We start from the raw sequence: 26,750 nt of genomic DNA, 5'->3' as shown, positions 1-26,750 counted from the left end.
CATTTTCAAAGGTATCTAAATTGACTTCAAAGCCAAGGGTAAGTCTTCCAGCTGTCCAGCACAGCATGGGGAAGCCAGGCCTGCTGCACACAGGCTGGCTCAGAAGTTCCTCCTTCCAACAGTGGGGGACAGGAAGGGTTCAGGTACCTACAAAAGGGTCTGGTAGAAGGTAGGCGCACAATGGTCTATAGCAGACATTCTGCTAGCATCAGATAGCCAAGACAAGGTCTGATACTTAGGTGACCCATGACTGAGCAGCCAAAACATTGTCAAAAAACTTCTTCCACTTGGTCTATCTTCTGCTGGCTGCTCAACTGCCTTTTGGCACAAGTGCGTACTGCATCTAACTCTGACAGTGGCCCACATGTGGCTCTTCTGTAGTGACATCTGCATCCACTTTTAGGAGTGGGCCTTACATGTTTTCACACCTACTTTCAGATACTGCTTTTTAACGTCCAGGCCCTCAGCCTCCAGGACCACAATAATTATACTGTTCTTCATGAAGCAGCCAGAAAAACGATTCCCAGAAATTCTGGAATTTAAACTAACTTTCAACACAAACTGAATAAAAAAACAACCCACCCTTGAAGAAACAACTCAAGCTATTCTGTTTCAAGAGGCTTAAAATGTACCTGAAACCAAAGTCCTGAACATACTGTACTGCATAAGCTAGAGATATTCAACCCCTCAAAGTACAAAACCATAGCACTTCAGACATACCGCAATTTCAATCATCTAAATATTTGGATTAAGAGGCTCAGTAGATCTTCTGAAGCAAAGAAGAGCACTTGATGCCTAGAGTGTTTTGAAAATCCCTATACAGACAGGCCTACAAAAGGTACCTACCATTCATTAGACAGCATCTGATTTGTTTCAGAAAATACCATTCATAAAATCGGTTCAGGTACCTAACCATTCTCTTAGTTGCTTAAATCCCTTTATTTGGGCTGAAATTACTTTTGAAAATGGCACTCTGGCATTTCCATACCATGCTGAGGGCCCCATTAACACCAGCAAGGCTAGACCTGGCACCAGATGTTTGCTGCATGAGCACAAATCTGCTCTCAGATCATCCTGTGGGGGAGGGCTTAGGGGCAAAGCTGCACCAACAGAGCTTTCAGGAGCTAAGTGGAGCCCCAAAATGTGAATATTTTGATATACTTGCACTGTAGAACTGGGGATTTATATTACACAATTTCCCACAGTACGGTGTAGACATGTTTTCAAACTTCTTTCTTCTCCATGAAACAGGCAAGCTACTGGTCTTATCTTCCTTGAGCAGTAAAAGACAAGCTTTAAGCATCTGGGTGCTTTGGAAATATTACCCATAAAAAGAGAAGTCAGCACTAAGCACATAACGTTGTGGCAAATACATCTAACTCACTGTTGCAGAAAAAGGCTGTGCGCATGCATCAATATACAGTTGTCTAGATGTGCATGATGGCATTATACTTTTTAAAATTCCTCCTAAGATTAGTTATAAAAGTGATAATATTTATCCTGTAACATTCCTCAAAAGTTACTGTGGGTTTGTATTCTGTCATTATATTAGGATGGTAAGTCCATTCTTATTACCTGTATTTTAGAATAACCTTCCACTAATGTTTTAGCTGCTTCCATCTTCAGTTCTGCCTTGAAAGTAGCATTTGTTATCTGTGTAAAAAAGATATTATGGAGCTCCTTTCTCTGGGTAACAGCCAGCTGTCTATAAGCCTTTGCAAAATATTCCTCCTGCTTTACCAGAAGCAACCTCTTCAGGTGGTCCTGCTCCAGTCTCTGAAGTCTATCCAAAAGACTTTTATATTCTAAAGCAGGCTGCAGAGAGGAGAGAAACAAATAAATCTGAAGTGATATTCAGTACTCAACATATTTTAAAGTATCACTGCTACCAGTTCATACATATTTTGAGCATAATCTGATCACTGTCATTTCAGGTTTGAACGAAGGCTAATACTAAAGCAGTGTACACTTCCCATGGTTTTCACCTGTTTGGAATGGCAGGGGTTGTACAGCTGTCAATTGCTAATCCAGATAATACTTCCAAGGCATTATGAAGCCTTTTTAGAATTTAGAAGCATTAAGATAAATTACACAAAATGCCATGAAATTCAACACAAAGTATATATATGAAATTAGTTTCTTAGGTTTCATCAATCCTGGAATCCTATTAAAATTGAATAGACTCATATAAGTCAGAACAATGAAATTACAATAAGAATACATTTTAAAAACAATACAAATTACAAAAAACCCTATTCTACTACAAATCTCTACAAGTTCTTATTATTGGTGAATACTTTACCTACTGGTTTCTAAAAATTAATCCCAGAGCATAATTTTAGAGTTACAACACAGTAGAATTAAATGACAATGAATTTAAAAGCTTCTTTGCAATAAATACTTTTTCATAGTTCTCCAGTAAGAATTACATATTCACAGTTTCCATATCAGAAGGTGCAAACTTGTCATAAAATCAAAACATACATGTCCTACTGATCAATGAATGTTTCTTATATCAGCAGAGTTACCCAACAGTAGTTATGTTGGTCTTGTTCTAAATTTCATACTATTTATCTGGGGACAGCTGTCCTCTGCACCTCATTCCTCATTCCCAAGAGACACACACAGACAGCAAATTAATGAAAAAGGCAGGGAATATACATTCTGTGTTTTGGCCGGGAGGGGAAGGAGGTCATTGCTCCAGCTGTTTTTCACTCCGGGTTCTTGGATGTCAGTGTACCTGCTGCCAGTGCACAAATGGAGGCCAACCCTAGTGCTCTGGTATGTCCTCTGGAACTATGTTCCACACTCAGTACAAAAACAGGTCCTTTCACAGACAGGAAAGCAAACAGCAAGACATTAGTATATGACAAAGGCATCACAACAACTACTGGATTGGCCGTAATTCTTCGTTTGATTCCCACCATTCAGGATTTCCAGTACAAATGAGATTGAACCAATGCCAAGGTATTTTGTGCCAAAAAAAGCTGCTTTGCTGAGAGCATGTTTAGTGTGAATTCACACAGTGATTTTCAGTCAGGCCTCTCTCTCTGTGACAGCAGGATTCATCTCAGCCGGGCCTACCTAAGTGTCAGACATCTAGTCTAGGCCTCTATAACCAAAAGAAGGAAAAAGATTTCTGTGGAGTAAAATTCACCTCATCATTAACAAGATGCCCACAAGTATCCCTTCCTTGCTGACTCCTTTGATTTTTTAGCACCTCTAGTTCAGGATGTTCATACACTACAGATATTTGCAAGCTCCCTAGAGTCACAATTCAAAACTCACCTTGAAACATCAAAGAAATTAAAAGGTTCACTAGCCTTGTGCCATACACTTTCCCCACACAACAGCCTAATAAACCAAAGTACTTCTTGAGACCCTCAGAATACTCTAGTACCTTTGATAAGTCACGCTCAGCAAAAACCCTGTTGTCGAAACTGCTATCATGAAGTATCATATAGCTATAATTTTTAAGGACTTTTATGACAAGCAAATATTTTTTTTTTAAATTAAAAAAGGCAAAAAATCCTCCAACTGAAAAACAACACAAAAGAGAAGATCAAAACCTTAAGTACTGTCTACGAAGAGAACATACGCAACTAAGGAATATATTGGTATAAGAGATTATACACCTAGCATAACTTTTTTGCCTCTATATTTGAACTGAAACACACAGCTGGAGACTCAGCATTATCACATCCCATAACCATATATCCACTTGTGCTCCAGAAGCAAAGCCCCACTCATCAGGAATGAACTGCTCTATTTATTCCCACCAAGCCATCCTCTTAATAAGAGTTAAGACCTTTGACAAGCATGAAATATTAACTCAGCTATTTTAGCATTTTAAGCTTACATAAGTGAAACATTCAAAAAATTCCTCTCCAGACATGTGAAGAAAAAAAAAAAAAGGCGCTGGCGGGGCATCAGTTTTATTGTAACCATTCAATATACTTAAAAAAAAAGACATGGAACACAGGAAACACTTTTGTGCATGGGATGTTGGACTGGTGACACAGGCTCAATTTCCAGCTAGTGACTGCCTATGAAATCCTCAGTAATGACACTTACCCATTTGGACTGAGATCTTTGAATGAAAGTGACATAAGCATTAAGCTTTTCCTTAAAGGGAGACCCTGAACTTGTAAAATTATTTATCTCTTTACTATCCAGAGGCTATTTGCAAGAGAAGTCCACTCCCTGCTCTGCCTAAAATATAGATCACTCTGCTTGCCTTCACTGGATTTGGAGGAAATCGGCCTTTCATTGCACCTATAGTCTCATTTTCTTCCAAGTAAGACTATAAATATTGGAGTCTTTTTAGAGTTTGCTCTGCTCTGAATGTGCAAAATAGTTTACACAGTGTCTGATAGGAGTTCTTAGGAACTGCTGCAGCAAAATATAGTTAAAAAAACCCACCACTTTGCAAGGGTTTAAGTGACTGTAAAAAAAATAAAATATCAGGGTAATGCAAAACTTCTGTTTTCAGCTAGATTATCTTGAGATAAGCTCGTTTTCTGGTGAAGTAGAACACAGTTTCTTAATAACTACCCTAATTATGACATCTGAATTTTTGAACGCATTTAAATTGTACAGCTTTTCTCTTTACTCTTCTAAGAAGACAACTCATCCATCCTAGTCTAAAAGAGAAACCATCTACAAAAATGATATATCATGCAAAATATCTTGATTTTATACCAGACTTACCTTTTCATTCATTTTCTTCATTAATTCCTCAGCCTCTTCATTTGCAGCCCTTGCTTTTTGGCATTGAGCTTCCACTTTCTTCCCAGTTTCCAGATTACATTCAGCTGTTAAAGCCACCATCTTTCTTTCATACTCCTCTTGAATCTCTTTCTCCATTATAAGAAACTGCTTTTTGAAAATTGAACTCATCTTCTTCTCTACATGAGGAAAGAGGCTGTGACTTAAGACCATGTTCTTCATCATCATCGAAATCACTTCTTTACATATCTGTGTTCGATATGCCTCCAGATCAGCATCTGCCCGCGTCAGGCTGGCAACCTCCAAGCTGTAGAAAGGTAATCAGAACTGTTTTATATCAGATTACAGAAAATTTCTATCAGAAAACAAGGATATCTAGATTCATTCACTACTGAGTAACCAAATGGCAGTCAGAGAAGTGCAGGAATATTACAGCATATGAGTTTACTAATCATGATAGGCACCATGCATTAAAAAGCAGGGTGAGCCAGCTTCTACAACAGCAACTTTAATGAATTATGTCCACTCTTGTGTTTCCATTTTAGACACAAAAAGGAAAAGCTTTTCTTTAAAACTCAAAATATTCCTCAGTTTAAAGGCAAACAACCTCCCACAAAAAAAAAAAAAAATTATATATATATATAAATATCAAAACCACCTCTGTTGGTAAGCAGATGAAGTTTGTATCTGAATAGACTATAAATTTCACTCACTTTTTTAAATAGTTCAAAACTCACTGACCCATCTACATTGATACATCACTGCTTCATGTTCTACACAGGTATATTCCTTCCCTGCAGGGAAGATGGGAGAGTATTTTGATCATATGCAGATAGAAATAAACTAAAATGGCTGATACCTCTCTCTTGTGAATATTAATAGAGTTCTAGAAAAGAGATTAAAACCAGAGGGAAATGTGGTTTTTGTTTGTTTTTTTTTTACAAAATACAACAAATTCATATTTCATATGAATATATTCTTATTTATCTTTAGAGTTGATTAAATTGGAATTACAATTATTCTCATTTCACATACTATGTAACTACTGTAAATTCTATAGCTTTGCCTATTCTGCACACAATTGAGGATTGAAGAATTAGGTGGGTTTTGACCCTGCATGTCCATTTACACGAACACAAAGCCCAGTAAGCTTCCGTGTGTGAATAAAGTATACAGGAATTTCATTGTGACCTACAAAATCCACTTTCAAGACCTTAAATCCATTCTTTTTTCAGTGAGGCTAAATTACTGGTTTGATTTGTTCCACAGTCAAATCTCAGAATAAATTTCAAATCCATAGCAAATGTCTTGGCAAGATTTGCAAGACAGTAGACTGATACTACATTCAAAATGGTATATATAAAAGAACGGTATAGATCATTGTTTTCTTACGAGTCAAATACTTTAAGTACTTAGGAGCCATTAACTTAAGCTATAATAAATCTATCACAGAGAAGCAGCGAGATTTTTCTTTTGCAGTCCCTCAAAATCCCATAAATGCACTGGCCATGGCCATACTTGTCTTGGTGATCTGCAGCAGGGTAGCTGGTTGCAGCTGCAAAACTTCCTCTATTTCCCCTGTCTCTTCCTTGCATACAGGAGCAGGAATCAATCACTGCTGTATGAGGCCAGATCCCTGTGATTGAAAAATTGTGTGCCTGAAACTTTATTCACAGTAATTTTAAGATCCTGTAAGAGCTATTATTTTCTATAATGTCCCCAGGGCAACACAAAATCCAGCTTTTCTGTGCTATGTACAGATGGACACTGCAAGGCAGCACCTGCAGGTACATAGCCCTCTTGGGTGGCGTTCTGTTACATCCATGGTCAAGTCCCCCAGGGCACTGATCTGCTCCCTCTGCTTGGGAGAGTCCTTTCCAAGTGCAGGACAGTGGGGCAACCACAGAGGATAGGTGACAGCAGGATCAAGGGAAGAGGATGCTGAAGCAATGCAGCAAGCACTTCAAATGGGCAGCACAGATGTGTATTTTCTCTGAAGTCTTTTTGTTTACAGAATTCCTAGGATTTTTGCTTTCATACCCAGCTAGTACTAAGCTGTTTACTCATGACAACTAACTTAAAAGATGTGTTTCAGTTTCGTGCAAATGCACCTAAATAAAAACAAGGATACAGAAAATGGGAGCTTTATGCTATAACATTTCCCTCATGACTGTCAAGCAGTGGTAGGAGGCTCCCCTTCGTAGATTCCTCAGTTTGTTATTAGCCTGTAAAATTCACGCCACCAGATTTATTTTTCAGTTTAAATTCCTGCTTCAAGCCCAGTAGCTGTGATTTAATTGAAGCATATCTGCCTTTTGTGAGAAACATCTCGTCTTGGTTTTCAAGCATCCCCTAACAGAGAACTAAACAACACTTTAATTAATTGTTCCACTTGATAATTTAAGACCCAAAACCCGTCACCTTATTCTCGGCTTGAATTTGAATAGTTTCAGCTTCCAACTCTCTTTGTTTGCTAGAATAACAAGTTCCTTAGTCATTATTTTTCCATTCTTCATGCACGCACTGAAAGATGGTGGTCACAGCACCTACTAACCCCTTCTTATTGATGTGTCAAAGACAATTCCTCATCTCTCTTCCTGTAAAGCAACACTTCACAGCTCTAACACGGTGATACACAGCTCATAACACACTAATTATTTCTTATCATAAATGCAAGATTTTTTTCAGCATGTGTCCAAAAAAGATTAAGCCATTCCTCACTCACCTCCTTACTTGCTACTTTTCCAGTCTTCTTCAGCAGTGATCCCAAGAATGAAAGCCAAAACCAAACACCATCACATTTCCCATTATCCTTCCCACAGCATTTCTTCCTATTTACTGCAAATCATCACAGACTAGAACTGATTTCATTTTAAGTAAGACTCCCATGCTCCTTCTCACCCACAGAGAACTGCAGTCCCCAATTCACTCAAGATCATAATGCCAAATGCAGGAAGAGCAACAGGTGTAGTTCACCTGATGCTCATGTGTCACCAATGATGAAGCCGTTAAGATCCCAGGTGTAATTAATCTGCAACTCTCACCCTCCATTTTCATGACAACACATCTGTGAAGAAGGCAATGAAACAGAAGCAGCAGGTGAACTGTTCTACCAATTCAAGGGTAATAGCATGGAGAAAAAGTAATTACAAGACACAGCTCTCCCAGGTCTCACCCTGAAAGAAAGCAGCCAGACCATTATTTTTTTTTTTTTTCAGTAGCAGCTGAAGAAAGGTTGTGTCTTATAAATTTGAAATCTACCTTCCACATGACATGCTCTGCTTCTGGTCTGCCTCTTCCACACAGCAGCCAGTGGCAGTGAGACAAGCTCATCACATGCACCTTGCTTCAAGCTCTTACTCCAAATGAGAGGTTGAGGGGAGCCTTAACAAGCTGCATCAATATAGTCCTGGAGTCTTAGAAGCCAACAGTCAGTACAAAACAGGAATCCTGTGTCTCAAAGCATTTATTATACATGTCCATCAGAATACTAATGCTCACAATCATCCAGTTGAAATGTTCAGTGTTTTGTGACAGCTAGGAGAAAAAAAAAAATCCTAACCTGACACACTATGCCTCCTTAAACTGAGTTAGATTTAATAAGTTTCTTTAAAAGCTCTGCACTCTGCTTGTTACAGTATTTCATATTTAAAATGTCTTGTATTCAGCATAATAGAAATGCGAAAGCCAAGGGAGGTAGCAGATGGCAACCTATTGATGAAAACTATCAAAGCTTCTGTTGAACAAAGCATGCAGAGAAAGGATGAGGACAGTACAGAAGGCAGGTGGTACAAAAAAGTGTGTGTGGAGGAAAGGTGAACAGACATGTAGAAAATGAAACTACAAACAGCAAGTTTAAAAGATTTTTCACTCACTTGAGGAGGAAGAGGATTTAAAGACCTGTCAGAGAAGATCTGGGAGGGGAGAATCCCAGATGCCAAACACAGAGAAGCAGAGAGTACCTGAGCACCTGATGTCTTCCACAGACCTAATAAAAGAATACAGGAAAGCAGCTAGGGTCAGGAAAGAAACAACTATAGTTTACAAAAAAAAACTACCACCACCACACCACAAAAAAGGAAACCTCTCATTAAGTACAAAATAATTGTATTTTTTGTGAGTTTTACGTCTTTAAGTCTTATTATTCAAATTAGAGGCCCACAGAGGGAATTTTTGAACAGGATAATTAATAGCTGCTGAATTTAACAGTCCTAAAATGAACTAACGACTTTCTGATACATTTGTAAACAAATTCAGTTTGCAAAGATAAGAAATTACTGTGACACAACTTTCTGAAGTCGAAAGGGGAGATAAACATCAAGGAAACCCCTTTGGTGACATTTTCTCACCAAAGCAGAAACCTCCCTCATTTTCAGAAGACTCATCTCTCATCTGCAAACGGTAGCCAGTTAGCAGCATATGTATTAACAACAGTATCCAGAGGAGACTAGAGCCCTGTGGTGGCAGTTTCTGCAAAGCATCCCTTCATGATACACAACACTCCCAAAAAGCATGTAATTTAGGGCCATATGTGGATGGTTTGTCTCTACTGTCCTGGATGCCCTGCTGCAGCAGTAACTCAGAGCACCACAGCACAGATGCACCAGCTCCAGCCGGAGAGAGGAAGGCTGCCAGGGAAGGACAGACAGACACACAACTGCCCCCAGGCCAGTGCCACACACTACTACAGTCTGAGCCAGAGCAGCAGATGTCCTGCATCCATGGCCACAGTGCCAATGGGACAGCTGCAGTGAGGAAAGGAAAAAAGAGGACAGAAAAGAAGTGTTATGGTCTGTGTTGTCTTATCACACTTCAGAGAAGTGAAGATGGAGAAACGGTTGGACTTGGAGAATCACACAGCCAGAAAACAGTACCTGTAGTGCTGGCTTTGGTAACAGTAAGAAAAGAAAGCTAATTCAATTGTAATGGGCATCAAAGGTCTTCAGCTGCAGCTGTGGTTTGTTTCCTAAATCATCTATTTACTGACATGTTAGTAATACAGTATCAATAATTTGGGCTGTGCTTTGTTTTGGGTTTTGGTTTTTTTTCTTTTTTGTGATTTTTTTGTTCTTTTGGGGTTTTGGTGTGTTTTGTTTTTTTTTTTAAAGTACCATGTCAATGCAGACTGTGTGCAGCGCCTCCCTTCAGGCTCACTCTCCTATCTTCCCTCTTCTGCTTCCCATGCTCTCCCACTGGGTCCAGTCACAACAGAGACAGCTAATATTTCAGGGCAGGGGTTTACACAGGCTGCAACACAATGAGGCACAAACCTTTGCAGGAGACCATAACTGGGTGCAAGCAGAAACAGAGATAATGGCATGAAGTCTGAACAGCCACCAACAGCTACCAACTGCTCAAACCCAAGTTTTACAGCCTTCCTGTGCCACCGTGGGCACACTGCCTTTCCCTGCTCTATGCTTACTTCCAGGCTGGGCGCTGCCTGCCTGTGCTAGTGGTCTGAAGATGCTCTGTGCTACACCAGTGGATGTACTGGCCCGCAGCCAGCTCTGAACTGGGAAAGTTCATCCATCAGTCCTGTGACACTTATACAGTCAAGCGTAAATTCGGCACAGATCAAACATAAGCCTACAGAGAATACAGGACATCTCATCAGTAAAAAAAATTGCTAAGAAAGGTATGTGATGATTATCTAAGGCTGCTTTCACATGGATGAGTCACAGGTTAAGTTTAGCTTTCCAGAAAAGGTTAGAATGCTGACAAAACCAGAAATAGGATTCTTATGATATACAGCCAAAAACAAACAAACAAACAAAAAAAAAACCCCACATTGAAAAAGATGATAAATTCAGCTGAGAGACCAGCAGCTCTTCACAAAAAAAAAAAAAAAAAAAAATCACAAAAACCTGCCAAAAGTCTAAGCGCTAGACTTGGCAGCAGCTTTACTATCAAATTCCTTTAACTCTCTACAGTGATATATAGAGTAAAGGTATTTCAATTCTTAAACTGTTTAAAAAACATTTGAAAAATCCTGCATGTAAGAGACCAAGAACCTCTGCTTTGACTGCAGAAAGTATGAAAACTGATAAAGCAGGGATCTTCAGCAAATCAACTTAAAAACCACAGCTAGCTACAATACAGCTCTTGCAATAGAACACAGAAAATGGTATCTCACTGAATAACTGCTATACAAAAAGAGTGTAAAAAAGACTCCAGAGCCCTGCTTCCAGGGAACTCACTATGCATTTTACCATTGATTTTAAAAGCACTAACTTCAGCCTGGATACTAACAAAAGCATAAATATATATTATGGCTATACGCATTATGCATTAATGCCTGATGAGCTTCCAACTTTACTGTGATCTACTCAAGATTCTTCTGATCTACTCAGAAGACTGAGTACTCACATCACAGAAAAAGGTAGGAAATCTCAATCTTCCTTCAAAATTATATGGAACAAAGCATCACTAACAGCACTACTCTCAAAAGCAGACTGTTTTCTGCATGAGGTGAATTGTTCTGGGTGGACAGCAGAAATGACCTTCATAATTCTGAATACAATTTCTTCATAGTTAAACAACATCAGTGACATTTTTTAGATGAAAAAAGTTATGTACTCAATTTCAAAGTACTTGTTTTCTTCAGTACCCCTGTCTTACAGACTCCTATCACCTATTAATCATTTATGTTTCTCTGATGAAAAAAACCCATAAGCAACAGCATTCTTAACACAGAACCACCAATGCAGGGTCTGGGTTTCATTCCACGTGTATTCACTGTATCTTGTTGTTACACCCATGTGAATATTATTTATTGTTGTACTTCTGCTTTATGCACACTGCTAAAAAAAAGGAACAATGAATATACCCTCCCTTCAAAAAATCTAAAATTTTGATTACACTTTTTAAAAGTTACAAAATACAGAAATTTAGCACCTCAATTACTTTTTGTACTAACAATATAACTACTTCTCACCATTTTCTATGTAGGAATACTGAAGTCCAGCTGTTAAGACAATGTGATCTTTTATTCTTACCTTCCATTTGAATTCAGGGTTAAAAAATTCCACACATTTACTCCTCAGCAAATTAAATTGGGATGTACAGCAAGAAATTTACACTTAGAGAGAAAAAGTGAACTTCTAATAGAGTAGTAAATTGTTTTTCACTTTTCTGTCAAGGCTCTCTATAGACAGTATGATCCTGTTCTCCTGTACATTGGCCTCAATGCCCTCTACCATAAGGAAAAAAAAACAAACACAAAAATCAGCTGCAATGCATACATATTACTTATTTCCCAAAATAATTGCTAGTATGTATTGTGTATCAGCAAGCAGGTTCAAGGTTCAGTTAGAGCTTTGACAAACTCAAGAAAGCATAGCTGTACAAAATGAAGATGAAAAAGAAAAGCTGCAGTAATGGAAAGCCATTTAACAGAATCAAGTTGCCTTTAACGTATCTCTGTCTTCTGAGACTATAAGCATGGTCAGAGTCCATCACACTGGACACAAACCCAAACTGCTCAGCTCTCTTCATTTTCTGTTCTAGACATACAGAAAAAGAGACCTACGGCATTTTGGAGTATGATCTAGTGCACGTGTCAAATATTCAAATCATATAGCTTCTTCTCATTAGTATTCATTGCCAATGGGCCAATATTCAGGAACATACACAGTGAGGAACCTACTGAGAATAAAAGCCAAGCTATTTTGCTGCACAATGTACATTAAGGATATGACTTATTAAGACAAAACTCACAAAATGAGTAACTAAGAAGCTTCCTTATGAAATATTGAGTAAGTTTTGTTCTCTAGCCAATCCTCCTGACAGTGCAAACTGTCTACACTCCAAAGATGTACCTGTTCATAAATATTGAACACATGCTCTTAATGTATTTGCTAAACAATTTGGCACTGCCACTTTGTAAAAGACATTAACTATTAACATAGCTTTATGTCATAAAGAGAACAAAAAGATTCTGTGGTGCTTACATTTTTTCATTTGCATCTGGACAAAAGAACAAAGCAGCAGAATGATTCCAACCACATTTACCATCAGAGTGCAATTTAAAAAGAATGTATCCATTATGTTGCTAAGCTTACACCTATGCCATGTAGAGAAAGTGACACATAGCTGCACCCATACATGCAGAAGGAATTATCAAGCTAGCATATAAGGAAGATGATGTTGGCTGGCTGAAAATATTCTGAAGTATCAAAAGCTCTCTAAGAAAAGCCCCTATACTTTTGCTTCCTCAAATAATAAAATCCAGGATTATGATGATCAAATTCATATCGGTATACATATGACATGAAAAAATTATGCTCAAAATAGCCCAGTTCTTATCCTCAGTATACTGCCTGCCACTCCTATGAGACAATACAAACCTCGTTCCTCATTTCCTTACAGAAAACCCAACTATCCTATTGGGCATCACTAAATGTAATAAAACAAAATGCAACATAATTGGAAAATTGATTGTGACCACAATTAGTAAAATTACAACATTTCATTCAAGCAGAGAATCCATTCAAATTGACTGCAATTATCCATCAATGAATTACAAATGTACCATCTTTCTTTTTCCCTTTATATTTTACAAATCACTATCCTCAAAGCAGGTAATTCAGTAGAATTCAGAAGAATTTCTTGATTCTGGTTTTAGCCTAGATCACTGTCACAGAAGCTCCTAAGGCAATGGTACAGTATTTTAACTTCATCTTTGGAACCAGTTAAAATTCTGGATAATGTACAACAGTTTATGAAGTACAAGACTATAACGAAACCTTTACAGAATGCAGATCAAAAATAAAAGGACTGCTTTGCCCCAACTTGCAGAATGAATATGGAAACAATGTTATAGATGAGGAAGATATCAATAAAATAAATATCAAAGCATTAACAATGAGAGATAAAAGAAGGGATGTATTACAGCTACTGAAGAAAGCAGGAACAATATTGCATGTATCCAATATAGGCCTTAAAGTAATGCTGTAGCCTTTTTGACCAACCAGCCTGCAAGACTGGGTTTCATCTCACCCACCTCCAGATCCCTAGAGTTGAGCTAATCAGCCCAGGGTCCAGGCTTTGGCATCAGCAGGCACAGCAGCCATACAACTGATTTTTGAAAGTCTACTTTGGGATGAGAATAATCATATCCTAGAAGCGCTCTTTTTCACTCCTAGTAAAAAAGGGAACTGAGAGCAACTTGGTAAAGGAGTTCACATTGCAGAGATCCTCACTCAGTCAGATAAACTGCACTACCATTAAAAAAGGAGAGTAACAGGTAATTGAATACACATATTCAATAAGTGCCAATCAAAAGAGGGAAAGAACAGAAAAAAATATGATTAAGTACATCTGTTTGTCACCTCCTAAGGGTAAACAAATCAGATGGTCCAGTTTAAAACTACAGGAAATGAGAACTGGGATAATCTAACCCCCACTGCTAACAGGTAGAGGCTGATTTGAGCCCTTCACAGTAATGTCTATCACCCTTTCAATCACCTTTCATAGCAGGAACCACTGTAACTCCAGACCTTTGTGGTCCATCTACTATCCTCATACTGGAAGAAAGAAAAGATAATTCAGAAAGTGAAGAAGGTTAGTGATGGTTTGCCAGTGGGCATCTACTTTATTCACTGCAATGCTCTAACTACTTTGAGGCAGAGAAAATAGAAACTGTGAGGAAAGAAGTGGAAGCAAGACAGACATTTGTGCTAACTGCATAAGAATATTAAAAAGCTTTAGCCCCTGGATACTTACGCAAAGTAAGAAATTAATCCTGTTTCATGGGTTTAGAAACAATCCTGTTATAAAAATAATCCTATCCAAAGGTTTGCAAGAATATTTACCTTTCTAAACCATAACATATCTGAAAATAGCCCCAGCATTTTATTTTATTTTCAAACTAGCTATATATTCACTATCCCTGAAGTAAAATACTAAAGCAAGTTAAAAATTTTTTTGATCCTGTTATTCTTAATATTTACATAATGATTTTCAGGGTAAGTCTTCTCAAATCCTGAGTTGCTATATAGTTATAAAAGCAAGGACCAATGTGCAATTTACAGAGATAACGATCCCAATTATGGAGGAAATGTAGGAAATTATAATGTTGTTAGTTACCCTTTAAGAAACAAAATTACTTCCATGGTCGTGTAACTTTTCCGTTTTAGCTTCTACAGATTTTAGTTGCATAATACTGCCTGTAACCTAACTTGCTAGAAGCTAACAGCAAGACTGAACAAACAAAATCTACTCTGTCCTTAGATCAGACCTTTTTATCATATTCAGCTGAAGAACAGATGACCTTTAATAGCGGCATGTTTCTGTCAAACAGCCCTGACTGGCCTTTCAACAACATCAGGAGAGTTTCTCTGCTCTACCCAGTCGTCCCTCTGACTGCAGCTACATGGTATCTTTCTGGCAGCAGTACAAACCCTCATGCCTTAGACTCTGATTCAGGTTTTTCCGAATATGCTGCTAAACAGCAATGCTGACACTCAGCAGGAGCTCTCTTTTCTAGGACAAAAGCCACCCTTTTGAAAGCAGAACGTGTTCAGCAATAGTAGAATACACCCTTTCAACATTTTCTTGTACACAGAAAAGTTCCCCTTTACTTAGTGAAGCACAGAGAAGCAAAACTACGTGTACGTTTGGATTGGAAACTTGCATGTCTAAGGCCTAGATGGAGCTGACTTCTATAGGTGAAGCCATATGAAACATGACAGTTTTCAGTTCTCACAGGTGACTAGTGCAGTTCAAAAATAAGGTAGTGCAGTCATATGTGTAAATAGACACTACGAAAAATATTAAAGGGCAGATACTCAAAACATATTCAAAGGTTCAGTTGATGGTAAGTGTAATAAATGTAATGCAATAGCAGTGAATCCTTACTCTTCTAAAGCCAGACGCATGTTCCCAGTTTCTTCAAAGGTCAGAATATCAATGATTTGGTCATTCATAATTGTATCTTCACTAAAGAGATCACCTGAATTAAACTGAGAATGCTCCAGTTTGTGATTTTGGCTGAGTTCATGCTGTATCTCCTAAAAAAAAAAAAAAGTAAACCAGATTATAACAAAAATTTACACTGACTGTCTGACCTAATTTTATTGCAGGTAACTGAGTGAGAAGGTTCGTACTTATCAAACTTCAAACTGTACTGCTGGAAAGGGTATAAAGAGATTGTGCAAATCAGATATGTATCTGAAATCAATTATACTACTTTTGTTTCAGGTTGAACTTCTTGTATATATCTGATCTGGAATACAAAGTAAATGAACATAAGACAAAAGACTCTACATCGACTTCAGTAGGCTTGTGAAAGCCTTCTAGGAGGTTATCTTGCACTATAAACTTTTTAGGCCTATTTTTTTTTTTAAATTACCACAGTATACAAATTGTATATGGCAAGATGACAGTATTATGAGGTGAACAACATGAAAAACGAATCCTATGAACAATGGAAGTGACTCAGTTTGCAGTTCAGTGAGACTCCCTTGAGACTGAGGGCTCATAAAATTACTATACAAAAAAGACACTATAAATATCTGATGCTAGGACCAAACTGGCCCTATTTTATTATCTCATTACCACAGCTTCTTCTGTAAAACAAACAAGGAATACACTTTTCATCTAAACAGATTATTTTTTCAGACCCAAAAGAAATAAAAGTTGTTGATGGTGTAATTTTCAACTACAGAAACTAAGGCTGGAAGTGATTTCTGAGCTCCTCTAGTCAGTTCAGAGGGATGGGAGATCCACCACTGTCCAAGCAGAGGACGGGTTCAAACCTCTGAGCACAACTCTCCTACAGGACTGCTCCAATCACTGCAATATTCTGATTGAGGTCTCCAGTTCCCTCCCATTGAAGTTACTCCACTTCACTTAAATACATAAATAATTAATAGAAGCAAAAGCAAGAGCTGGAAGTTGGGCCAACTTGATGAGTATTTATCAGACTCTGTACTTACTTTCTTCATCCCAGTATGTACCGAAATACTTTCTCCAAACTGGCACAGCTTGGATAAGCACTGAAAATGCTCCACCCCCAAACCCAACTGTTTTGCTTAATCACTCAAGAGATTAGGGAACATCCAAGTAATTGAGAGACCAAAATTCAAATCCCTATTCCTGATGATCAGAAATACAATTTGGACCCAAGTCTCCTGTGCTCAAGGTGAGTGGTCTACTCTCTGGGCAACTGCTTATAACCCACAGACATCCTGCCTCTCATTTTGAGGGACGAAGAGGAAAGGAGGAAGGGAGGAATATGAAAAGAAACAAACAGCCAAAAAGTAATCTCCCTCCAGTCTGAAGTTAACATCCAGGTACAACAGTTCTTTCAATCAGATTATCATTCTTAAACTTCCCTCTAAATCTGATTGCACTGAAGATTAGAGGTTGTAGAGATAGCATTACCTGGAAATATAACCCATAACCTGGTGGCTTTTTATTTATCTTCAAAAGCTCTTTAGACAATCTGTGTTAGTTAGCAAGTTGTATCACCAAATATGATCAATGTTAAATAAAGTACTGTTACAGACATTATGACCCACCTTTTTTTTACTATGGAAATTCCATTTTAATATTTGTGTTCGGTAAACAATGAAAAAGCCAGCACATGTCAATACAAGTGAAACAAAAAAAGCAATGAAGAACCCTGCAGCATGGATGGCATGGTTGTATGAAACCTGAAATTAAAAGACCATATTATTAAAATTACATTTTAAATATATATAAAGATCAGACTCAAGATTGAAACTGTAAGCAACATAATAAATTCTTTTTAAATGGCTTCATACAACTTCAGGGTTTCTCAGCATTAAGTTGTAATCACTATATATTTATTAATATTTTCAAACAAGTGTATATTTTCCACAGGTCTTCAAGTCAGCATGGTTCATTATGTTCACCTAGTCCAAATTACTGTGTAACTCCAAGCAACAGAACTCCCACAGATTGAATTTTAGGTGCAGTGACTCGTGGGTGTGCTGTACTTAATAGCCTGTTTTCCAGTGTTGCCAAACTCTCCCAAGTATTGTTGAAATTGATGGCATTTGATGTTGCTCAGAGGCTCTGAAAAATCAGCCTAATCTTGACTTCTTTTAATTAATGACCATTTCTCAATTCAATAAAACTGAGTAATCACCATAGGGAAAAAGCACCAACATGAGTTCAGAATAAATATGTAACTGACAGTTGACAAAATCACGCAATTTGTATGCACCCTTGCAGTTTCTGTGTAAGCCAGAGTCAGAAAAAAAGAGCAGGAACACTGAACTGTGAGCCAGCTAACAACTTTGTAGACTTTCACTTTAGCTCTTAATTTAATCTTTAAATTGAATTGCATTAAAAATTAATTTTTACTTCATGCTCCATGTAGCAAAAGTTAATCCAGTGTTTGTTTAGTTCTTTGAGATCTCTGGATGAAAAACATAGCACAGCTATTGGTATAATGTTTCACCACAAACTAATCACTCTGCTGGGACTAGAAAGTGTAAATAATTAACAGGCTGCTTGCACGTTGGGCTTGGTCATCTCTTGGAGCAGAAATCCTAGAGCATTCCATGGAGTCAACGGTAATTCTGCATAAGAAGTGATAATTAAACATGGTCCACAATTTGAAAACTATTTCATCCAGTTTAACAGCAGAATTTTAACCTTCTACTGCCTAGCTTTTCTCTCTCTGATATGTTTTTGTACACTGAATATCTGTCACACCTCTAACTGGAAGGAACTGCTTCATGTTGGACTTCGATGTTTCAAAGGCTCAGCTCCTCAAAGCTGCTGGAGATGCTCAGTGCTTGTGACTTCAACATGATTTCAGTTGAATGAGGCGATGATGTCAGTATCAAGGAGATCATCAAGATGTTAATTACAGGCTACTATTTGGAACTTGCACAGTTCCAAGAAGATCCAAGGTTTCCTTCAAAGTATTGTACATTTAGGATCAATGGTTCCTCTGACTGACAGAGGTATCCTTAGTTTGGATTTTTGGTTTTTAATCATAGGATCATCTAGATTGAAAAGATCGTTGAGTCCAACCATAAACCTAACACCGCCAACTCTACCACTAAACTATGTCCCTAAGTGCCTAAGTAGATGCTAGGTGTCTAATTCTGACAGATTTTGTTTACTCACAGCTTTTCTTCGTATCACTGAAGTTCCAAGTCTTTGAGAGCATGTCCTGGGATCAAATCCCAGCAAGGCAGACTTTGGGTGTCATTAAGGTGACCGATAGTATATGCTGAGGATTGTGTTTCATTATTTAACTATACACCACTGGAAATGGGTGACTTACCATTCTAAAATACCCGACAGAAAAAGTACCCCATGTTTTTTCCTCTGAATAGATTAAAAACATATCCACTGAGTGAAAGGAATTCCTCGTGCTTCACTTAAAATGTAAGTTTTAATGTAACATTTAAGACAAGTTCTCAGCTCAAACTAGCCACATAGAAAAGACAGCTGTTTCAGGAAAGGCTGTGTCTAAAAAAAAATGAGACCCTTGAAGTACTTTGAGGTTCACCAAAATGTTTTGAGGCTGAGAATTTATCCAAATAAGCTAGCCATGTGCCGAATTCCTTCTAATACCTTTCAGTATCTTTACGTTTTAAACAGAAACAAAGAAAAGAAAAAAGAGGAGCAACACATTAATTCCCTGGTTCCATGTGTAATTACCAACACATTGAATGTTTTTTCTTGATGTAGCTTCCTACTACTTTGACCAATTGCTTCCATTACGCTCCCCTGTACCATGGCTGACCACTAAGGACACCCAGCATATCTGCATCACCGTTGGTAGGCAGCTCCCTCTTCTTCTGACACTGCACTGTCCCCCAGTTCCTTGCCATGAGCTCAGTTAAAGCTGCATCACTTTGCATCAAAACATCTTAATCTTTAAATTTATTTGAAAGACAATTATGTAAATATTAAGTAACTCCCTTCCCTAACCCAGTGTTTACTCCCCTCACAGATCAAAAGGATTTAACTCATACCCCTTGAACAGTCACTGAGCCAACAAACATCCATGTCTAACCTAGAACAAACGCAATTCCTCTTAAGTTTTCTCCAGTTGCACTAGGTGGCCAAGAGGGAATCACAGAAAGTCTTGAGCTCTGCCACGCCAAGGCTCTGCCTGAGGTCCCATTGCTTTCAAGGAATGGGAGATGCTGTAGATAATACTTAGGGAAAAAAAAATAATGCTGCTTTGGAACCACTTCATCATTTTGTCTGAATCCACTCACATTTGTCTGATTTCCAAGCACTCTGTGAAGTTTAGGGATCTCTCTAGGCTTCTGGGGAAAGCAGGAATCTGGTGAGGCTATGGGTTCAGTGAAGCTGGTTAAGTTTTGATGGAGAAAAAGCACTGGGTAGGGCACAATCCTGTGCTTTTCTAAGTAAAGTAAAAGATAAGACTTATGGCAGGACAGTCAGTCTGCATCAGGTAGGTAGTTCTGTCAGAGGTTAAGCTCCAATGGAGAAAAATGGACAGGGAATTATCTTGTGCTTTTATACTTTAAGAAAATGGGTTCTGGAAGGACAGTCCCTGTCATTGGGGGGGCTGTAAATCCAAGCAGGACACAGCAGGTGCCTAATGGCATCTGAAAGCATTACAGTGGATGGTGCTGGGCAGATGCCAGAGCACAAGCCACAGAGTAGGACCAGTGCCGGCACTGCAGGCCAACCTCCAAACCACTGACACACCAGTGAGCCTCAAAACCCGTATCTTAAGCTAACTTCTTAAGCTATCTCAATAGCTGGAAGAAGCATCACAGGCCCAAGTTCCTTTCACAAACTGCTGCATTCCCACTGATTTAAGGATGGTGAGGGAAGCAAGCAGAGTAAAAATCAGATCAGAATAATTACTAACATCCATCCTATGCAAAGTGCTTAGATGTGAGAACCTCCTTTTGTACTTTTCACCACAGCTTCCCATTCAGCATCAAAACCACCCAGCCAAGGGCAGAGGCACACAGTACTCACAACCCCTGAAGCACTGTGGGAAGATATCTGGCACAAACACTCAGATAAGCAACACACTCATTTTTTCATAAGCTACAAAATTACCTTGTCACAGGCAACCAAGTACTTTCTTCCAGCAGTGCAGATGAGAAAATCCACAGGTTTTGTAAAACTGATTTAAAGAACAGCACAGTAGCCAAGTGTGCAAGCAGACCATGTGAAAGCTGATGGGAACAACTTAGCATGGCACTGCCATGACTATGTAATTAATTCTTCTCTTTTCTGTCCCCAAAGTCAACGTTTAGTATCTACTTGGTCACACATGTTGGTTTTACCACACCCATGAACAGGTTTAAATAATGATCTTTAATAAATAAAATCTGAGATTGAGAGCATTTATGACAGCTGAAGATATGAATGATATACAATACATCGCACCTTTTTCAGCAGATCATAATTTCCTTGCACAAACTGACTTCATACTGAAACACTTTATGTTTGGCCACAGCCCAAAGGCAAATATTATGTATGTGAAACATGATGTGTTCCATAATTTCTAAGCTTTATTTTTCAAAAATTAACAGTATTCTCTACACACTTTTACCACGCAGTTTAATTACAAGCCCTGCTCACTAAGTAAGCTCAAATGCAGCTGAGCCAATTTTACCTAACTATGGAATAGTCCTCAAGAACTTGTTGAATTCTATCAAGTTCAAGTTGGAAACCCCCCCACACTATAAAGTATAAAGTTTTAAATATAGTAATAGATTGCAGGAATTTTCATGGTGGGCTGAGATCAATGTAGCTTAGTCTTAACTTAGACATCGCCAACTGCTGCAGATCAATTCACACCGAAGCTGTTTTTCTAACCCAGTCAGCTACTGCATGGCTTCACCTTTAAGATTAAGAGTTTTAAAAAAATACATTTATGGCAATTTCAAGCATAACTCCTAACTATATAAACGTCCAATCCTTTTAAATCTTACTAGATCTTTAGCCAGGAACAATGAGTTCTCTAGCTCATGTACAGTTTTGCTTTATAACATGTTTAAATCTGGCTTACATTTTAACAGAATGGGCACCTGATCTTCAGTTATGTGAAAGCCAAGTCTGGATTTATAATCTACTACACTAATAGAAGCTAAGAGAGCATAAGATCCCCAGCAAAAGAGAAAACTGGAACAAGAGGCCCCTATGCCCAATTTCCAAATAGATTACTGATTTTAAAGATGGAGAAGAACTTATGGGACAGGCCTGTGGAAGGAATGAGCAGTCTAATCCTCAGGACCTCTTCAGGCAAGCCCCATCCACATGAACTTGAGATTTCAAACGGTACAACCATGACAAAAATGTTTTGGGGTAAAACAAACTATTTTCTTCTCTCTGAACACAATCAATCAGTCTTCTTGCCAACCAAGCCACAGCTCCTTAAAAAAAGATCCCCAAGCTTATCAAGGTAATGAGGTGTTGGGGGAGAAAAGTTTGGTGGAGAGATTACCCTAGCAATGAAACGGATGGATGCAGTGGAGAGTTCTCTTAATAAAAAAATATCAACAATAATAACACTGTTTGCTACAGTCAACGTAATTTTGAAGGTTACTTTGGCCTCTTAGAAACCATGTTAATTCAGAAGCCAAGAACAGAAAGTCATATTGGAAGGATGACTAGTTAAAAAATGAAAAGCAAACGTAAGTTACATGTGTCTCTTACTGCAGTTTTATTTCTCGGGCTTCCCACAGCTATCTCCTGATTTGCGTATCAGCATGATATAGAAACCTTTTCTCAATAGGTGGCGGATAACTCCACCCTTTTGGAAGGGCAAAAAGCTTTCTCATAGTGGCTAGGCACTGGAGCAGGTGAGCATGTTCCTCACCACAGTTCTCTGTACCTGGACAATTCTTCAAGAAAAACCAACCCCAAAACATGGCTAGGAATAATGGAAGTTTGTATATTTTCCATACTAAATATTGCTGCTTTAAGACAACAAAGACCTCCTATCCTGACACCCGTTTTCTTCCTCTTAAAATAAGAGAAGGCAGAACTTGTGTATGATAATAAAATAACTGAGTGACAAGACATAGTACATAAGTACATCTTTAGCTCCTAGGATTTAGTTTAGATTGTCCATAAGTTTAAGCAGGAGAGTCAACATAATACCAAACCGTAGAAATTACCTTTATCTTTTCTTCTTCAGTTACGGTAAATGAAGCTGTCAATGATACAAGATGTGTTTTATTCTGAGAGAGATACAAAAATATTACATGTATTAAAAAAATTAGCAGAATCCACTGGCAAACAGCCCAGAGTCTAGAAAAGCCTCTCCTTAGAAGATACGATATACTTCTTATTAAGCTTAAAGATGACATAAATCTGACAGGAAAATACAGTGCACTTAGTGGTAACTAATGAACATGGAAGCAACTGCTCTGCGAGGTATGTTTCCCTTCTAATACAGAGAGGCATATTCCGGTGCTCACAGAAGTACATTTTCCTGTGCCAATAAAATCTGGGTTGACTAAACACGCACAGGACAGGAGCCACAGTCAGTGTACATGCCTCTACTCTTAACAATTCCCTGGTTTTTGCTTGGTCTCTATTGCTGTAGTACCACTCTCATACACATTGAGCATTTTTTCCTCTAAAACAAAGCAGATACAGCAGTTGAAATGAAAACACATCTGCAGGTTCTAATTACCTGCAATTAAGAAAACCACAGAAAAAATCTCGAGCCATATTTAAGAATCAGAAAATTTTCCTTTGGAAGAAACCACCTGTCCCGCCTCCTACTCAGCGCTGGCCTAACTATAGCATTATGTCAGTTGTCTTGGAGCCTGTTGCAACTGAATTCTCAAAAACCAGCAAGAATGGAGATTACTCAGCTTTTCTGAAAAAACTCCTTCAGAGCTTCACAATTCTCATACTAAAAAAGTGTCTTCCTTATGAGCAAGGAGGTTTTATTTTGCTGTAACATCTTTTTTGGTTAAAAGATTACTTTCTGATAAAAATATGGCAAAACTTTCAACCTCTCACAGACTACAGGAACACACACATAAGTACGTGGAACATGATTATTTCCAGGATACACAGATAAACTGGAGAGAAATACAAAAAGCAGAGTGAAAAGCTACAGGACAATGCACAAACATACTCCACCTATTTAACGAGGTCTAGGACTTCCTAACCTATGAAGAGTAACTCACCTATGTATAAATTCATGATAACCATACAGCCTAAGAACTTCACTTCATTACATGCAGACCTCATTGCTTAGACAGACAAGAACCACCTCAGAGACTTTTTTTTTCTTTACAAAAACTGAAGAGTGAAATAAAATTGTAAAGGGAATACCTGTGATGAACTCCTGAAAGTTAGCTTCACAGGCAGTGTCAAGACTCTGCCATCCCACATTTCTTTTGCATCAAGAAATGCAGAGTAGTTGATTGCAAAGTGTTCTCCACCTGTTAAAACAGAACAAACACACACATCCCCAACTGTGTAGATTAAGCAGGTGAGGTACATCTGCCAGTGCAATAGTAGCCTCCAAGTAATTGTGTCTGCATTTTCTTAAACAGAACCATAGCTACACTGACCTGAAAAGAACCAGTACAGCTGCACATCTTTTTTTACACAAGACAACTGGGTGTGAATCTCTAAAGAGCTGAGCACCCAGCTGAGCTCAGCTGCACTTACAGATGTTTGCAAAATTTGAAAAGCAAGTTCAATATGAATAAAACATCTGAGAAGCTTTTTAGATTCCCCTTTAGACTGTGCTTCCTCACCAGCAAAAGTACTCTCCTAGGAACCAAGCTGCAGTAAACTCACAACACTGACTTCAAGGGAATTCAGCAGAGGTAGCCAGAGCGTACCTGCACAGTACAGAGAGAAAGGATATGGATAGATTTGCTCTGTCCCAGGGAAATTTCTCAAAGCTCCCTGGGGAAGGCTTGGGACAGCACTGGAGCTTCTCCTTTCTGACACAGCAGATGTCCCACATCCAGACAGCTCCTGGCAACATGAGCCCAGCAACATCCTTTGTACCTGCTGCCTGAAAGAACTCAAGCAAATTTGCCCCAGGATCTGGAAACTGCATTAAATCATGCCTCAAGCTACTGAAAACATCATGTTTTGCCTGATACTAAAACTCAATATGAGTTATTTTAAAATAACTTTTTTTTTATAAAATGGACAGCCTTCATTGTAACCACTAACTGACTGGTTCTCCTCCCATTGAAACCAAAGAGAAATATGGCTGAGATTTCAGCTGACTTTTGATTCACAGTGCACTGCAGCACTGAAAAATTATTATGGGTAACACGCAGCATGACAGTACACAGGCCAGTGTAGGCATAGTCCTTCCGACCAGCCCTAGTGGCAAGGTATAGGCTGAGTCTAGGACTGACATAGTAATGACCAAACCTCAAACTATGAAGAAATCTGCTCTGCTGGATTTTCTACCACTTCAGTATTTTTCATGCCAATTCATGCAACATATATGGGCTGGAAAAGCCAGCTTCAGTTCCAGTTGCAGCAGTTATAAATAAATTAAATTTCCAACTTGGTTTATTAGATCAGCTCTGCAAGTCTTTTTTCTATTTTTTCTGAGGGATTATTCTTAGGAACCTCTTGAGAGCCAGCAGTTCTTTGTCACTTTTAAAAAAACACCTGCCCTGTAATCAGCACCACTACTCACACTACATTGTTAGAAATAGAGTCTGGCTATCCATTTACAATCAGACAGTAGCCCCAGGTCTTCTATTTCCTTTTCCAATTTGAAAATCTTTCACCAGTAAAACACTATCACAACCCTAGATACTTGAACAATAAACAGGTATCACTGAACACTTCTGAAGCTCCAAAGAACTATGACTCTCAAAAGCAAGCTGCTGATTTTCTATGTGCTCCTGATTACAAAAAAAGGCATGCAATATCAAGAAAGGTAAAATTTTATGAATGTGCAATGATCCAACTGCTACCAAAGGAACACACTGACTCCAAGCGTGGAACTGGTTTCTCTCTGTATTACTTGCTTTGATTTTATAATTTTCTTAGTTTGGGGAGAACATCTACTGAGAAGAGCTGCCTTATTTCTGCTGAATCATCTTGCCTGTTTGCATGGCCCTTTGCAATTTCAATACCTCAGGAAGGCAATCAGCCATGCTTGGCTGAAGGAGGAAGGCTCACCACATACAAATAAAATGACTTGTGCAGCAGCTTTTGAAGAAATATTATCATGAAAGATTGTCTTCCATTTTGATGGCAGCAACTTTTACAGAGTACAGGGGCTCGCTTCTATGCCAGGGAGATCAGAAGCAGTTCAAAGGTGGGAGTCAAAATGTGAATTAATAGAATTGTAAACTGCAGCACAAAACCTTTTCCAGAGTTTTTCACCTGTATTAACTGATAATCAGAGAATTTACACCATCAAAATCAATCAATAAATAAATATAATTTGAACTGATGCTTTTCCACATGTGTAATCAGGGGTACTTCCCTGCAGATTTTGTTACCTTGCAAGAATCTTTTCCTGTAAATGTGCATGCCATCTGTGGTCTTATTACCGCTGTTTTTTTGAACATGTAGACCAGTTATATTGTCCAGCAGGATAAGATCTGTAATGTTTGCTGAAAGCAGCATGTTGGTGTTATTAATCAGAAGTGTAATGTATGCAATTTGAGGGTCATGTTCAACATCCACCTGAAAACAGAAATATTAGTATTAATGGTGCAAAATGTCTGTATGTGCATCTTAACAACAAAAGTCATAGACTTGATTACTAATAAAAGTTCATTATATGTGTAAACTTATATTCTGAGGGCATTCTAAGTGACCCGCAAATGGCACTACACTCAGTTTGAGCTCAGACTCCCGAAGAGATTCTAATCTTTGGTATCCTAAGCTATTGCTTGGAGACAAAGGGACAGAAAGCCAGAAGGTAGAAACCCCGCCCATGCAGAACCAGAAGTGAAAACAAGAATCTGAATATCCCCATAATACTGCATAAAACACAGAACTGGATCATAACTTTGTAACCAGAGTCTACAAAATTCTTAACGTTGAACTTCTGTACCATGAGGATGTTTCTTTTGCAAGCT

General features: G+C 38.4%; 1 protein-coding gene across 1 annotated transcript in view; it reads right to left on the bottom strand.

Annotated features, from left to right (window-relative positions):
- EVC2 (EvC ciliary complex subunit 2) overlaps positions 1-26,750 on the bottom strand; it is a gene marked incomplete at its 5' end in the record, with an annotated part of 80,216 nt that overhangs the window by 38,029 nt on the left and 15,437 nt on the right. The window contains 7 exon segments of the mRNA XM_080373387.1: positions 1,576-1,815; positions 4,711-5,035; positions 15,586-15,737; positions 17,250-17,384; positions 22,833-22,895; positions 24,007-24,116; positions 26,166-26,352. Of these exon segments, the coding sequence (XP_080229513.1) occupies positions 1,576-1,815; positions 4,711-5,035; positions 15,586-15,737; positions 17,250-17,384; positions 22,833-22,895; positions 24,007-24,116; positions 26,166-26,352 (1,212 nt within the window).

This window comes from Falco punctatus (genome assembly GCF_963210335.1).
Source record: "Falco punctatus genome assembly, chromosome: 1".
In the NCBI taxonomy this organism is placed as follows: Eukaryota; Metazoa; Chordata; class Aves; order Falconiformes; family Falconidae; genus Falco; species Falco punctatus.
This window is presented reverse-complemented; position numbering and strand designations above follow the sequence as displayed.